We start from the raw sequence: 17074 nt of genomic DNA on the forward strand, positions 1-17074 counted from the left end.
CCTTCAGCCCCAAGCACTGCACTGAGGCACCATCTGACCCCATTGACATATGGCTCTCTAGTGGCCTGTATTTGAACAATGGTGAACCAATCAACAGGCTCAAGCGGTTGATTGAGCAGAAGCAAAGCGGAAATACCCACCATGGCCTCTTACAGATGGCTCTTGATGTCCTGTGTTGCCCAGGTAGGAAAAACTCAATCTTTTGCATACAAGCAACAAAAAACTGACCCGTTTTCCTAAAATAATTAGCCACAACAGTTGTTGTCAGGCATACATTCAGCTTTTGCTGAGATTATGTCTTGACCAGGAGAAACAGTCTCCATGCAAAGTTGGTGAGTCAAGGTATGGCCTTGGTGTTCTATTCAAAGAACAACAACATCCAACCTCTGGTGCTACATGAATACAACAATAAGAGGAAGAATAAGAATAAGAGCAGAGGGTGCCACTGATGGATAATGGCACATGGAGCGGAGATATCAAAAACCAACCCGGTCATTGAGTGGATAACTAAACCACTCCACTCAATGACTTGGTCAGTTCATCAAGTGGATACCCCCTCCACTTGATGCCCAACCCAGTCATCAAATGTATGGTGGACACTCCACTCAATGATAGCTTGGCCTTCAAGTGAACTGAACATCCACTCGATGACCCAACTGGGTCAACCGGGTCGGTTGGTCATTGAGTGGGTGGGTACATATCCCTAAATGACCTGGTCGGGTCATCAAGTGGATAACCACTCCACTCAATGACCTGGTTGGTCATCAAGTGGGTGGGTACATATCCCTTGATGACCCAACCATGTCATTGAGTGGAGTGGTTATTTAATTGATGACAGCCCAGTCATTGAGTGGGTGGGTACATATCCCTTGATGACCCAACCGGGTCATCAAGTGCAGTGGTCCGGTCGTCAAGTGGAGTGGTGGGGGTTATCCACTTGATGTCCGGGTCATCTAGTGGGAATGGGATGTGTATTGCTTGATGACCGGGTTGGTCATTGAGTGGGGTGTATGTACAAGTGTCCAATCAATGGCCAATGTTTTCCGGCCATGAGTGACAAGCCAATGATTGGTCTTGATCAGTCATTGGCTGAGAGGTGTACACTGTACACTGCAATTGATGGCCGGTATGACTGGCCATCAGTTGATGATGAGATGGACACCAGGACGTTTCCATAGGTGATCCGACTGTGAGATTTGCTGGTGTGCCACTTCTGGTGGCCTAAAATTAGGCTTAATTTTATCTGCGCAGCGTGCACAACATTTCTGGTGGGACAATACAAAAAAACTGGTGAAAAGATGTTGTGAACCCCCCTAATAGAATGTGATTCTTGACTTCTAAGTGCGTTTTGGGTGGTGGGTACCCACTGGTATCTGTGCAGGTACCCGCCAACAGGTGCAGGTGCAGATGTCAGTTTTGGGTCAAAACAGCCCGCGGGTACCCGCCTACCCACACCTGGGCAGGTATGTACCCGGGTGTGAAGATCCCAGCTTAGATTAATCCTGAACAGACCTTTTTACCCTTGCTGGTGCTTTCTTTGGATGCTTTGGGACTTTGGTTGGGCTTTGAGGCTTATACCACTTGCTGTACATCTTTCAAGTGAGTTAAATTGCCTCATCAATCGGAGCCTCAGGCCATTTGGCCACAAGTTTTGGAAAGATTAGTGTGATGAATGTAAACAGATTAGATTAGAAGGAGAAAAACAACTCACCCATTGCTATTCTGTAAATGGGTGAACATTTGGTGAGTTAATAGTACTTATTTGTACTACAAAGCCCAGCATGGCACACATTTTGTAATGCAGGAGTGTACAGTTGCGCAAGGCAATAACCGGTGCTGAACCGCCTGCAAAATTTACATTTTGCATGTGGGCCCTTATGTTGTTGAGCCAGTGGGAACTGCACCCTGACCACATTCTTATGTGTTCCAGACCAAGGGCATTCCATATTTAACTTGGCTAATGTCTCTGCCCAGTTGTTCTTTTTTTTCTTGAGATGTCTCCTGGTCTCATTGGACCCACCTGTGTATACCCATATTTATGGACTTCTTGGTTGGCATATGGCCTTCACAAAGCCCTAAAAACCCTTAGATGGATCTCATAAAACCATAATAACAAGCCAAAAGGCTGTGCTTGCAGTGGCAAACACAGCCATCAACACCCAGGATCAAACCCCCAACCACTCACAATGACACAAGGACCAATCTAAACACTGCACTATAACAGATTTCAATTTATAAGAAACCCATAATCCAATTATTGCATTGTGCAACTGTAAAATGGATCTTCTTTTGCAATTACAGCTGAAAGGCCTGCTGTAATTTGATCAATGAAGATGGCCACTTCAGCCACCCAAGGTGAGGCTTTTGTTGATACTTGAAGTGTCATTTCATAAGGACCTGAACCAGGTCTGCCGCCAAGTCAAATTCTTGCTGGCTCACATGGTTGTTGCAAGGTAAGCCAAACTGTTTATCAAACTGCCACATAATACTGGAACATAGGATATGTCAGTTTGCTTCATCCCTGCCGTGTTGGTAAATATACTTACATAGCATTCTTGCATCTGACAATGCTCAACAGCTGCAGGTATGTGGAGTTCCATCAAGTCAGGATGTCGTTCTCAACGTTGTGAGGCTTCTGGCATCTATTTTCTCAAAAAAGCTGAACAAATTTAGCCTTCAAGTTTGGTGGCAATGGTGTGTAACTGGAGAACATAAAAAATCATTTAGTTGGGGAGGGTTACAGGAGTGGGAAATTTATTAAACAACCTTTCCAAGGGATCAAAAAAACACTGAGTGTATTGGAAATATTTTGAAAATTGTTCAAATTGGTTCTTAAAATATTATTTTGCACTTGTGGTGTAGTGTTGTGGCTGCACTTGGCAACAAACACCTGTCATTTTGCTGTCCAGCAGCCAGAAAACACTTGCTGATTGTGGGTCAATGGGGGCTGGCACTGTGCCAGCTCACATACCATCCAGCAAGGTCTAACTTATCAAATTCCCTTTTCCCTTTGTGGCGAGCAAGGGAACCTTGTCAAGGTGTGAAACACATTCCTTAACCACAGGGAGAGGGACTTACACCTAAGTGGCTGTGTCTTGCGTGTGAGGATCTTGGGGTTTTGGTGTAAACCAAATTCCATGCCCCAGGAAAGATACTTACCATTCCCCAATCAAAGAATCTTGTGGATCCACTAATCCTGAGCTTCTTGGCTTTCACCAGGGGAGAATTTGATGCACTATCCAGAGAGTGCCATACTGTACCCTTTTTCTGTAACTAGAGATAAACATTTGAGACTTGGGTACCTGTTGGCACCTGGGTACCTGCTAGGTTTTTTGCCAAAACCAGCACCTCACACCACACCCGGAACCACTTGGCGGGTACCGGCGGTACTTTGGACAGGTACCCCAGATACCCCCTTCGGTGGTGAGCTGGATACATAGGTCTCCAGCTCCCTGGGAGGAGTCCTTGGCAAGCTGGATACATATGTATCCAGCTTCCCAGGAGGAGTTCCCTTGGCGAGCTGGATGCATATGTACCCATCTTGCTGGGAGGAGTCCTTGGCAAGCTGGATACATATGTATCCAGCTCCCCGTGAGGAGTCCCCTGCGCAAGCTGGATACATTTGTATCCAGCTCACCGCGATAACATCTCCCAGAGATATGGCGAAAAGCATACTTATGTATCCATCTTGGAAAGGGATCAATCCTCCCGGCAAGCTGGATACATGTGATCCAGCTTAGCCGCAAGGTCCACCCGGTGAGCTGGAGAGGATTCAGAGCTCATGTATCCAGCTTGCCAAGAGGAATCCTCCCAGCAAGCTGAATCTGTCCACTGGGAGACATCTCTTGCCAAGCTGGATCTACTGGCTCCCGGCCCTGGATCCCCCTGGGGGGGTGGGCAGTACCCGGGTACCGCACCGCTTTCTGGCCCAAACCAAGTACCTAGTACCGCACCCGGAACCGCTGCGCGGGTGCAAGGGGTACCTGCCAAGCGGTGCGGGTACCCCTCAACAGGTACCAGATGTTGATCTCTATCTGTAACTGTGCTGGATGCCTTTGATGAAAGTGGTGTAAGAATTAATGAAGAATTCTGGAACTAATCCACAAATGATCTGAAACTGATCCTGATTTCATGCATAAACAATCCAGAATTCATGCAGAAGCCACTGCCAGCATAATTGGCTGGGTTGAAGTTATCCCAGTTAAACTGGGAGAACTCAACCAATTTAAACTTGGTTGATCTCAACTGATGAAATATAAATCCAAGGTACCCCCCTTGGGTTTCTACTTCATTGGATGAGATCAACCCATTTTAAATTGGTTGAGTGCATCCCAGTTAAACTGGGATGACTTCATGTTAACCAAATATGCTGGCAGTGAAGTCAACTGGAACACAACTGGAATGCAGTTGAAACCACTAAGACACAATGGTCACAATCAAATCATAATTCAATTTGAACTGTTTGTTAATTGAGATGAATTCTTGAGGTTAAATTCATATCATTTACATGCGCATGAAGTTGTTCATTTTTTTCACTTTGATTATGTAACTGTCATGTGCGCGTGTGTAAGTTTGTTACAAATCACAGGTTGGGCCCCCTGCAGATCAACATGTACACCCCCGTTAGAATGAGGTGAAAGGCCCATCTGAATTGGAATATTTCCCTAAAGAAGGCCGGTATCATCTAGAATTGAGCCAAAAAAGGATGAAAGTAGGGTGAAAATGTGATTCAAGTCAAGCTTGGAGGTGTGTGGTCCCAGATTTCAGCTAGACATCCTGGCTTCTTAACATATATGGTGTTGCAAGCCCGTCTGGGCACTCACCAAAGTTTGGCTGAAAAAAGGCCAAGTGCGTGTGGCCAACGCTAAAGCCCGCTTGGCCAATCCTCAAGCCCACCTGGCACACTCCCAACCCCCGCTTGGCATATCACAAAGTGGGCGGGGTTTGGCACAAAGCCCCGCTGGGCCGATTTCAAGCAAGGGTGCCACGCACGCCAAACGCTGTTCTGGCCATCAAGGAGAGAAGTTTCCCTCCTCAATGGTCGGCCTACAAACCAGTCATCAAGAAGGGAAGACTCCCTTCTTGATGATCGATAAAAGTATTGCCCACCGTGAAGGGAGTCTTTCCTCCCTGATGACCAGCCTACAGACCGACCATCGAGAAGGCAAAGCTCCCTTGTTGATGTCCAATGTGCGATGTCAAGAAGGGAGAACATTTCCCCTCCTCGAGGGCAAGTTGTTCTTGCCTTTTGAGGCAGAGAAGAGGGCTGGTGTCTCATGACTGGCGTGTTGCCATCAGCCCAGAGCTTGATCTCGGCCAAGCGGGACTTGGCTGTGTGCCAAGCTCTGCCCCCCGCGCAAGCTGCCCGATCAAGCCCGCTGGGCACATACTCAACCTCCGGAGGCACTTGGCCAAGCGGGAGTTGGGTATGTGCCCAGACGCGCTTCCAACACCATATGAGCTTGTGAGTTATTTTTGTGTTTGTTTGTTTTCTAATGTCTCCATGCATATGCATGTGAGTTTTTTTCCACTTTGCCAATGTCACCTTTGTGTACGCGCGTACATGAGGGTGACAGATCAATGGAGGGGCCTTTCACAGCTCCATTACAAGTAAAAACCGGTCAGAAAGCCATGAAAACCCCTGTGATTCACATTTCTGTTGTGTGAAACCCCTTTGACATGGAGAAATTGATCAACAGAAATTCACCATAAATGAGTAATAATTGGGCATTGATCAGCTATGATTTCATTACAATTAAGTTATCATTAGAAAATTGAATGGTTCTATACAACATTGCACAAGGTCCTGTGACAATTTGGCATCACTTCTGACACACTTCCTGTTGACTTGTGGAGAATTTATCAAATTCCACTCATATCATACTATTTTCCCTGCTCCAAAGCTCAGATTTCCATTTACACAATCTCCAATCTCAGCCATACGGGATGATATAAGTTATAAGCCATCACCCCATATTGTGATGTTTGCGGGAAAAAAAAAAAACAAAAACAAAAAAAACAGTCAGGAAAGTCAACACTACCGGGGAATGAGAGCATGTCCAAAAAAATGAGAAAAAGAAACCTGAACAGAGGGAATACTAGTCCTTTGAAAGATTTTCAGTGGCATTGTGAGCTAAATGCTGGAAAAGAGAAAATTACACCTCAAACTTGGATCAAGCTCTGTTGTCTTGGGTATAATAAGCCTTGGATGCAAAGTGCTTGTGAGGCTTTGGTAAGCCGGCAGGGGTACTTTGGCTGGGAACCACCATGTTCGCTCCCTTCGCCCACGCCCGGCTGCTCGCCAACCTCGAGGCGACCACCGGCGCGCCGCCGACGGCCCTGCTCAGCCACGCCGGCCAGCTCTTCGTCGCCACCGCCGCCGGCTCGCTCTTCGTCTTCACCGCCTCCGCCGCCGCCGCCGAGCTCGCCAAGTCCTTCGGCAGCCTGCGCGGGACCACCCAGCCGATCGACGGCCTGTGTCTGCTCACCGAGCCCCGCGCCCTCGCCGTCCTCGCCGCCGGGAACGTCTCCCTCCACGACCCCGCCCAGCTCGCGCTGCTCTCCAGCTGCCAGAAATGGACCCGGGCCCAGGCCTCCGCCCTCTCGCCCCACGCCGCCGTCCTGCGCCCGGCCGGCAGCCAGCTCGTCCCCCAGCCGCCCGGCCCGCCCCAGCACGCCGCGCCCCCCGTCCTGCTCTCCATCCTCGCCGTGCCCTGCAGACGCAGACTGGTGCTCTTCCTGTGGCGCGACGGCCAGTGGCTCGAGCCCAAGGAGATCGCCCTGCCCCACCAGGTCCGCTCGCTCGTCTTCCCCGCCCCGCTCAGCCTCGTCCTCGGCTACTCCACCGGCGACTACGCCGCCCTCTCCCTCGCCGTCCCCGCCGACAGCCGCCAGCCGATCAGCCACACCCTCGCCGACCCCTTCCCCTCGCCGGTCGCCGGCCTCGTCCCCCGCACCGACGCCCCCTCGCCCCTGCCCATCCCCTCGCCGAAAGCCGCCGGGCTCGCCAGCCTGGCATTCAAGACCCCCGGCCTCGCCGTCCTCGGCCTCGCCGGAACAACCAAGCTCGCCCGCAACGCCGTCCTCGCCACCGGCCCGCCCTCCGACGAGCTCATCGGCATCAGGGAACACATCGCCACCTTCTTCACCCTCCACGGAAAACTCGCCCGCCCCCACGCCATCGTCCACGCCGGAACCACGCCGGTCCCCTCTAGCATCCTCTACCCCGCCCCGCCCGCCGAGTCCCTCGTCAGACCGCCCTACCTGCTCTCGCTCCTCCAATCCAGCCAGACCTCCACCTCGCTCCTCATCCACGCCCTGCCCACCCTCTCCCACCTCCAAACCCTCCCGCTCCCCGCCCCCACCCACCCGCTCCCACCTGAATCGGCATCCCCATCCGCCCCCAACACCGCATCCCCGGGAAAGAAACAGACCCTCGAGCCCCCCTTCAACCCCCGCACCCTCCCTCCCCGCCCCCTAATCGCCGCCGGTCCCACCCCCGCCGGGCCCATCTTCATCGTCGGATCCCACTGGAACCCAACAGATAACACCACCCAGTACCATCTCGATGCGCTCCTGCTCAAGCCCTGGCCCGGCCAGATCCAGCAGCTCATCGAGATCGGCGAGTACGAGGAAGCGTTGGGGCTGATGGACTGTCTGGACCAGACCCATCTACCTGCCAAGGTACATCCATCCACCTATCTTTTCCCGCCCCCCTCCCCCCGCTGGTCTCTAATCCCCGCTGTTTCCCCCCCCCCCCCCCCCCCCCCCCCCCCCCCATTTTCTGGCAGGCCGAGCTGAAGAAGAAGCTGGACGGACTACGTGCGGTGGTCGAGTTCGGGCGGCACAAGTACGACGCGGCGGTGGACGAGTTCATCCGTCTGTCGACCCATCCGGCCAAAGTCCTGGCCCTGTATCCGAGGGAGATCTCCGGCTCGTTGGGGAGGGATCGGGAAGAGTGGGAGGAGATGTTTGGCGGACGCAGTGCGGAAAGCGTCCGCTGCTCGCCCCTCGTCAGCTCTCAGCCCCACCCTCCCCAGATCAGTCGTGCTGGCTCAGACATCGGCTCCAACCTCCCGCCAACCGGAGACGACGACCGTCGCTCGATCATGTCCGGGCCATCTGCAGCGCCGGCCAAGTCCGCGAAACCTGGCGACCAGAAAACGCTCCCCGACGGTCCGTCCCATACCCCCCCTCTTCACGTCTCCTTGGTGGTGCTGATCTGGCCCGCTTGATGGCTCCCAGAGGATGCCCAGTTCAGAGCCTCCGTCGAGGTCCTGATCCGGTATCTGACCGACCGAAGACAACAAGTCAACCGCGCGCTCCTAGCGCTCCCCGAGACGCCAGAGGAGGCCAGCGGGCCGCCCTGGACCCCGGAGCGCATAGGCGAGCTGGAGGACCGGCCGATCGCGGAGATCGGCGCCCGCCAGACGCTCGTCAACGTCGCCAAGGTCATCGACACCGCCCTCTTCAGGTCCTATCTCGTGCTTAGACCCACTATGCTGGGGCCGCTCTGCCGACTGCCCAATTGGTGCGAGGTCGAGCTCGTCGAGGGGTTGCTGATGGACGCCAAGGTCTGTCCCCTCCCCCTTCCTGGCTGGCCTCTCGCTTGCTTGTGCTTAATCAATGCCTGGCCTGGGTCTAGCGGTATCATGAGCTTCTCGATCTCTATCACGGGAAAGGACAGCATGCCAAAGCGCTCAAGCTGCTGAAAAAGTAAGCCCCCGTTTTATCCGTCAAGGTATGGGTGGGGGTGGTTGACGATGTGTGTGGATGCAGGATGGCGATGAACGAGGATGATGTGGAGACCCAGATCGAGCCGACGGTCCGGTACCTCCAAAAGCTAGGCTCGGCGCACATCGATGTGATTCTGGAGGGGGCGAAGTGGGTGTTCACGGTATGCGAAGACAACGAAGGATCGGAAGGAGACGGAGGAGGGATGGGGCTGACGAAGGCGGCACTGGAGATCTTCGTCGCGGACTTGTCGGCCGTAGATTCGCTCCCGAAGCCGCGCGTCGTCGCGTTCCTCGACCAGCTCCGCTCCAGAACGCCCCTCCGTCTCTACCTCGAGTTCCTCGTCCAGGCCTTGCGCCTCCAGGAGCCCGCCTTCCACGAGAAACTGGTCCAGGTCTATCTGCTCGAGATCACTCGGTTGCGCGGGATGGGCCTTCTGGGTGGGTCTTGCTCCTCCCTCCTCTGTCCCCCCCTACCCAACCGTCTCTTCCCCAGTTCTAACATTTCCTTTTTTTGTGCCATGTTAGAGAGTGCACGAGAGATGTACGCAAAGCTGCTGGCGCATCTGGAAGAGTCGGACAGCTACTCGGCGAGCTGGGTCTTGGGCCGGCTGCCGGGGGAGGGCATGTGGGAGGCGCGAGCGGCGGCGCTGGGAAAGATGGGCTCGGACGAGCCGGCGCTGCGGATCTATGTGGACCGGCTGGCGGACCTATCGAAGGCGGAGCACTACTGTCTGCGGACGTACGAGAAAGCCGGGGGGGCCGCGAGCGACGGCGGGGTGTTCCTGTGTCTCATCCGCATCTGTCTCGCCAGCAGTCCTCCCCACCAAGAAGCTCCCACCCAGCAGCAGCCGGCCGAGCCTGGAGCGGCTGAACAGGACGACGACGAGGAGGAGGGGCTGGAGTCCGTCGGCCACCGACTGTCCACCACACAGCTGCTCGAGGCCGGGCTCCGGCTCATCAACGAGCACGGACACAAGGTCGCGCAGACGGCAGAGATGCTCGGGCTCGTCCCCCCGCTGGTCTCCCTGGCCACGCTCGACGGCTTCTTCGCCGCCGCGCTCCGCCGCCGCGCCGCCGACTTCCATCGCCAGACGTTCGCTAAACACGTCCTCCGGGCGCGGCTGGCCACGCTTTCTGTCGCCAGAGACGTGTTTGCGGGACGCAGGGTCAAGGTGGACCTGAAACGCCTGTCCGTCTCTTCCTTCTTCTTCTCTCTCGCAGGTCGACCACCTGGCGCTGACTCCTTCTTCTCTCGCTTGCATGGGAATGCGGATCGGGGCCCGACGGTGTGCAGATGTGTCGGATGCGGCAAGCGGCTAGGCACCAGCGTCATCGCCGTCCATCCCCCCTAGTCAGTCTTCTCCCTCCCTCCCTCCTCCCCTCTCTAGACCAGCGGCACTGATCCGGAGCCCCTTTCTCTCCGGCTCTCTTGCGCGTATCGTCGGGCACGCAGTGGGGAAGTGACCCATTACCAGTGCCAGGACCGGTTTAATTCGCCCCATTTGCGCCGACTGTAGGCCTTCGATGCCACGCTCTTGTACATACTCGCTTGGCGCTTGTTGATTTGTTCGTTGTGTGTTATTTATTGTTGATGGACGACGGCATGTAGAAGATATTGACAAAAAAAATGAGGATAACTAAATATGTATGCAGAGAAAGACGGTTTAACTTCTAACACCCACAAATGATAAAGGATGGTCGCAAAAATGTAGTGGTGGCCCGTGGGCTATGAGCGGCGAGCCAAAAACATGCGCCCAATGGGGGGCTCGAACCCCCGACATTTTGATGCACTGCCTCCCCCGTCGCCGGGGGCCAGTAAAAGTCAAATGCTCTACCGACTGAGCTAACCGGGCGTGGGAGAATGACGTAATCGTCAGGGTTCGTTGCGCGGCGCAAATTATACTCACACTTCAGTTTGACAAAACGACAGTTTACCACAACTTCTATAGCGCAGCTGACTTGCCTCCATCATACACCTTTTGCAGAAAGGCCAATTGGGTAAGATCTTTCCCCAATCTCTGTCATTGTGTTTCATGATGTTTTGTCCACGACGCATCTGATCGAATCTTGCCCGTTTGCGTGTATACAGAAGAAGAGAAAGACGGGATCGTACCGCGACTCTGGGAGTGTACTCATTACAGGAACCGGACCTCACGAGCTCCCGGAAGATGGCAGGCTCCGCCGATGGCGTCGCGAAAGCGGCCGACAATGGGCGTGCCACGAACGCTCCAGACCGCAGCGACCAAGACGAGCAGGTCCGGGCGGCCACCGTGTTACAGACCCGATTCAGGTCCGTCGATGCGTCTCTTCTCTGGGGCTGGGCATCGAGATCGGACACACTCCGGCGCTCTCTCTGACCTCCAATCCCCCGCTCTTGTTTGCCCCGACACAGGAAATATCAACGTGTGTGAACGCGATGGCTTGGCTTGTGGTCAGTCACGACTCGGGCCTCACTCCCTCTGTTTCTGTGTGTAGGCCAAAGAGAGGACGGCGGGTTGAATTTGACGGCTTCGACTCGCTGGCATGAAGCGATTAAAGTTGAGTTTTGGTCGTCGAGATGTCCCCAAAAGACCCGCATGCTTGCGCATCGAATACTGAGTGCTCGAATGATGATTAGGAGCAAAACTTCAAAACGGCCCGTCGACATTCCACCCAAGGCGGCCGAAGCGACTCTCACTCGCGATGGAAACGCGCGGGGGTTTTTACGTCAGGATTGGTAGACTCGGGCCCCACGTCTCCCCACCGTGAGGCTGACCCGCTGCTGAAGAGTCCTAGTACGAGACCTAAGAAAACTATGGATACTACCTACTGGTTGGAAATGGTCGACCACAAGCACCGATATGGCTCTAATCTCAAGGCATATCGTCAGCTATTTATTAATGCTTTTTTCAAAAGAAAAATCCTCACGAAGATGTATCAAAGAAAGTGGAAGATGCTGAGAGATCCCGCCTCTTGCGTTTTTGTTGGCCCAGACATCTATTGGAATACTCAGTACGAGGGGGACCAAAACTTCTTCTATGTGAGTGCTCTTCACGAGCCTAAAACTAGGAGTTGAGGGAACAGTCTGTGACCGACGATTTTGCACAATTTTGCTAGTGGTTAGATCATGGAGAGGGGCGTGAGTTAGACCTTCAAGATTCACCGAGGGAGCGACTTGATTCTGAAAGGATAACGTTGGTCATATCAATTATTTTCGATTCTATGGTGCTCAAGCAGATCCAATCTGACATCCGCTGTTTTCTTTCCGAAAAAAAAAAAAAACAGGTACTTGACGGCGGAGCAGCGAAGGAACTACTTGATCAAAACTGTGGATGGCAAATTGGTCTGGGCCAAAGGTACGAGCAGATCTCTTGACTCTCGAGTCATGTACTCTGGCCAACGGGGGGTCACTGAGCGTGTGTTGTGCTTGTGGTAGATTCCAGACCGGTTGACACAGCGCGCGGTAGACACAAAGACTTGGGGAATGGACACGGAATCGTTGATGCAACTCCAGAAGAATTTGAAGCTGCCAAAGCACGGGGTGAAATCGCATCCAGTGATTCAGATTCCTCGATGTCGAGCTCTGCAAGTTCCATCCTTTCACGAGACGCACATCATTACGCACAAGCAACCCCTCAAAAGTCCGGCGTCGTGGCCAAACTCAAGTCGCATGTCGATCCCAAAGCAATCATGGACAACTTGCTCCGAAAGACTCTCAATGCCAACACTTGGATCTTCGTCGCTGATCAGAGTGGGAACATGTACGTCGGAATCAAGCAAACTGGTAAATTTCAGCATAGCAGCTTCCTCGCTGGCAGTCATGTCATCGCTGCGGGCTTGTTGAAAGTTGATCAGGGGCAATTGACTTCGTTGAGCCCTCTCAGCGGACATTATCGCGCCGGCTCTGATCAGTTCAAAACGTTTGTCAAGATCTTAGAGCATGAGTGGGGATGCGACATGTCGAGGTGAGCTGAGAGATCGCAAAGGCTATATAAAAGCGGTGGTGCGGATTGTCTCAAACTGATGAAACTGTTCATTGGTCGAAAAGGGTTTCGATTTCGAAAGCCTTGTTTATGATCGGAGCGCTGGAAAAATATGCGCACTTCAGCAAGAAGAAGGCGGAGATGAAGGCGATGATGAAGAAGCTGTGGAAGAAGCACAATGATCAAGATCCGGAAGCGCTGGCGGCGGAGAAGGAAAAGAATGAGGACCGGCCGGCTCAAGTAGCAGCAGAGCACGCTTCGCACCAGGAAAACTGGCAAGAAACTGTGCGAGTGAATCGGCTGGCGAGGGTGGCCGGGGAAGAAGAGCGCGAACGAATTAAGAAACAACAGGGCGCACTCAAAGATGGACGGCTGCGGAACTCTGTCGTCTTGCCGAGTCTGCCGCATGAGGGCAAGAAGAAGGAAGACATGACGGATGACGAGCGGGTGGAGCGCGGTGCGGCTGTAAGTGTCTGCTCTACTCGCTCGCTCGGGGGTTCCGCTCGATCTGACCTTCTGTTATACCTTACAAATGTTCATGTAGCTCGTCGCAAGAGCCATGGCAAGGCAGAGAAAATGCTGAAGCTCATGATCATTACTACCCACGCCGACTCGACCCAGAGCCAACTGATATGATCTTGAGAATACACCTTCAAAAAAAAAAAAAAAAAAACAAGCCGCAGAGTCATGGACTTTGATCATTGCATTTTACATGTTGTTGCGCTCAGAACACCTCGTTATGCTCGGACGATCTCAGTCTGATAAAGCAAAATTAATGTTGTTTCAATATCACGTCTGTAGCATCCTTCCACTACTCCTATGAACACAATGTAATAGCTAATCACCAGCACAGCACTCAACTTGAACATTGGTGATGCTGACGGGCAAGCCACTTTTCTCATCGTAATCACTGATGTTTCGGAAACCAAAAGGAAGATCCACACCGTGAAACAATAGTGAGGTCAGTGACGGGCGCCGGCGGGGTTCCCAGCAAAACAGGGACAACTGAACTGCCATTCTCCGTCGTCAAATTCAATTCCTTTGAACTTCGTCCCGCTCCCTGCGCCGTTACAATGCCATTCACCCTAGCATTATTTTGTATTTTTATGTTTGTAAAACACGAGAAATCATTGCATTAGTAAACATTGCAAGGTCGGCTGAATATGTTGGAGTGGGGGGATAATAGAGAGAACGAAACTCGGATATCGTATTCGACGAATTCGCAGCCTCGGCATTCGACCGTACAGATTGCCAGGGACTTGTGTTCCTGACTTTGGGCTTGAGTGTAGACGGGGAAAACTTTCGACTTGGCGTCTGTGAAAGCTGTTTTGGTCTACTGCATCAGCCGGGGGGAATGTATCCAGATATACATCGCGCTGACAAATTACTCACATGCTGATGCTTCTCTCTGTGGTAAGTTCGGTCAAAAGAAAATTGGGAGAGACGCATGAGGGATCATTAACAACAGGTCGGGATTCGTCGTGATCTCACTCAACTTGGCAGAGCTGACATTTCCATACGAAATTCGCACTTCCCTTGGAGCCTGACATCGGGAGTTCTTCCTAGAAAATATTAATCGAGAAGAAAGATAACAAATGAATGTCAGGATTTGCGAGAGATCTGTTGATAGCGTGCCGAGATTCTCTGACGGGAAGGAAAAACGAATTCTTACCGATCTGTTAATCCCCACCTGGTTTGTCCAAGGGATTACATCAGTTTATTGGGAACTTCGGTCAACTCCAGATGGTAGGTGCATATTCACCCAATTATGATGGATTTCATGACAGTTCGAACATTTAACCTTTCGCGCCGATTGATGTCGGGTCGAGAAAGGGGTTTTTTGAATCAGTACTTTTCTCAGGTGTCTGTGGTGAGGGATCCAAACGAGGAAACCGACTTTGAAGAAAAACCGGTGGTGCATCGCATCCTTGACTCGCAGATCTGTCAGGTTATCCAAGTCAGCCTTCAGGTTCACTTTCAATTTCTTGGGTAAGATTTCGGGGGTTTTTTTTCGGAGTCGATTGGGAAAAAAGGAGGGTATATACAATCAAGCGTCAGTGAAGGGGTCAATCATCGAGAGTGTCGGAGATCCGAACAGACTATCAAGAAGACAACGGGCACTCACAACCATCCTGGACTCCAATCTTCACGCGACGCAATCTCTTGGGGCTAATTGAAAGGGTTCGAATGTGGTCTTGATGCCCTCCTTGAAGAAAATCACAACTGAACAAGGGGGGGCCCCGATGCGCGGGCTCTACATCGGGTAAACCCCCGATCGGGCTTACTGATATGCATTTCTCTCTTCATTTCACAAGACATCAAACTGCACTTAAAAAAAAAGCATTTTGCTGGGCCAGGCTAAAGCAAACTGAAAGTTAAAGGGGGTTGATTAATTGACTCCCAAAAATTGGAGTTCCGACTCCCAAATGGTGTTTACGTCCTGGGGACCAAAATGTGATGTCCGACCCGGTCCCCACGACCAAATATTGACCCGGGGCAATTTTGGGAGTCGGAACTTGAATTCCGTAAAAATGTTTGGGAGTTGGCACCTTAATTTTACAAAACATAGCAGAAATAAAGAAAAAAATTATAACTTTTCACTGCGGCACCCAAAGCACACCAAACTTTTACAGCATTCATAAAAACCTGTAAAGAGCACATTTTGAACTTCATGGAATGAGAACACTTCAGGAAAGGGGTGTGCTGCTATGCACCCATTTTTGCAGGTGTCCTACTAACGAATGCCACCAAAACCTTAGCCATGGTGCCCCAAAAGGTCCCAAATCTTTACAGTGCACAGAATAACCTCTGAAAAAAATATGTTGATCTGCATGGCATTAGCACACCTCAGGAAAGGGGTGTGCTACTGTGCACCCATTAATTTGGCAGGTGTGCTACTAAGGAACACCACTAAGACCTTGGCCACGGTGCCCCAAAGTGCACCAAAGTTTGACATAATTGAGTAAATTACCCTTTGCTAAAATGCATGTATTTTTGGAATTGTCCAACCCACAGAAATTAACTGAGAGGTGGCAGTGGGATCTCCTACTAAGCCCTCTGCACACCCCTTATATGACAAGTTCTAATGTCTCCATTTTTATAAACACTTCACAGGATTTATTTTATCCACAATTCTATGTTCCCACAGAACTGTGGGGTTCTAAAGGAATTGACTTTGAGGCAGTGGGTAAAGAATAAGAAGGCACAGAGGGTCTTGGAAAGACCAGCGATGTGTGAGTACAGCACACAAGCAAACTTGACGAGACCACTGACGGGCACACCTGGTTGTGCAAAGTTGAAGTTGAGACAAGAGATGAGAAACTTGAATGAAGAAAAGAAAATAGGATCCAGTACAACAGAGACTATTTAACATGATCATTTAGGTTTCACAACTTTTAACATGATCATTTAGGTTTCACAACTAGGTTACAACTTTGAGTATCACTACACAACCGGTTGATGAGTAGGCTTTTACTGAGATATCTCAATAGTGGGGTGTGCAGAGGGCTTAGTAGGAGATGCTGCTGCCACCTCAAAGTTAATTTCTGTTGGACTAGATTGGATAATTCCAAAAGTACATACATTTTAGAAAAGGGTAATTTACTCAATTATGTGAAACTTTGGTGCAATTTGGGGCACCGTGGCCAAGGTCTTGGTGGTGTTCCTTAGTAGCACACCTGCCAAATTAATGGGTGCACAGTAGCATACCCATTTCCTGAGGTGTGCTAATGCCATGCAGATCAACATATTTTTTTCAGAGGTTATTCTGTGTGCTGTAAAGATTTGGGACCTTTTGGGGCACCGTGGCTAAGGTTTTGGTGGCATTAATTAGTAGGACACCTGCAAAAATGGTTGCATAGCAGCACACCCCTTTCCTGAAGTGTTCTCATTCCATGAAGTTCAAAATGTGCTCTTTGCAGATTTTTATGCATGCTGTAAAATTTTGGTGCGCTTTGGGCACCGCAGTGAAAATTTATAAATTTTTCTTTATTTCTGCTTTTTTTTGTAAAATTAAGGTGCCAACTCCCAAACAATCTTACAGAATTCAAGTTCCAACTCCCAAAATTACCCTGGGTCAATTATTTGTCCTGGGGACCGCAGCCAAAGGTCAAGTTTTGGTCCCCAGGACGTAAAAACCATTTGGGAGTTGGAACTCCAATTGTTGGGAGTCAATCAATCAACCCCCAAAGTTAATTGCAGAATAATATTTTCTCTGCCAAATCTGAAAACTTGTCACACCAAAAAACTCCATTATTTCATAAGTTCCTCCTATGGAGGATTGCTTTGCAACAGCGCTCCCGCACCTCTAATCAAGGTACTTAGCTAAGTTCAAGGCTGAAGGAGGGCTCAGCTGCTGAGCCCTCCTTATCAATGGAT

General features: G+C 51.3%; 2 protein-coding genes across 2 annotated transcripts; one reads left to right on the plus strand and one right to left on the minus strand.

Annotated features, from left to right (window-relative positions):
• Positions 1–6267: 6267 nt before the first annotated feature.
• PtA15_1A207 (uncharacterized protein) lies at positions 6268–13280 on the plus strand (the record flags this gene model as incomplete). Its single annotated transcript, XM_053165210.1, has 21 exons — positions 6268–6300; positions 6424–6755; positions 7125–7683; positions 7791–8175; positions 8245–8573; positions 8645–8715; positions 8779–9173; positions 9261–9924; positions 10030–10086; positions 10189–10248; positions 10725–10733; positions 10825–11025; positions 11128–11138; positions 11211–11272; positions 11353–11599; positions 11708–11754; positions 11832–11908; positions 12000–12070; positions 12151–12679; positions 12763–13162; positions 13242–13280. 21 exons carry the CDS (start codon positions 6268–6270, stop codon positions 13278–13280), a joined length of 4578 nt encoding a protein of 1525 aa, XP_053016424.1.
• A 154-nt stretch (positions 13281–13434) lies between these two features.
• On the minus strand, positions 13435–14247 carry PtA15_1A208 (uncharacterized protein; the record flags this gene model as incomplete). Its single annotated transcript, XM_053165211.1, has 6 exons — positions 13435–13455; positions 13559–13607; positions 13709–13782; positions 13896–14011; positions 14090–14105; positions 14194–14247. 6 exons carry the CDS (start codon positions 14245–14247, stop codon positions 13435–13437), a joined length of 330 nt encoding a protein of 109 aa, XP_053016425.1.
• Positions 14248–17074: the final 2827 nt, after the last annotated feature.

This window comes from Puccinia triticina, chromosome 1A, assembly GCF_026914185.1.
Source record: "Puccinia triticina chromosome 1A, complete sequence".
NCBI lineage: Eukaryota > Fungi > Basidiomycota > Pucciniomycetes > Pucciniales > Pucciniaceae > Puccinia > Puccinia triticina.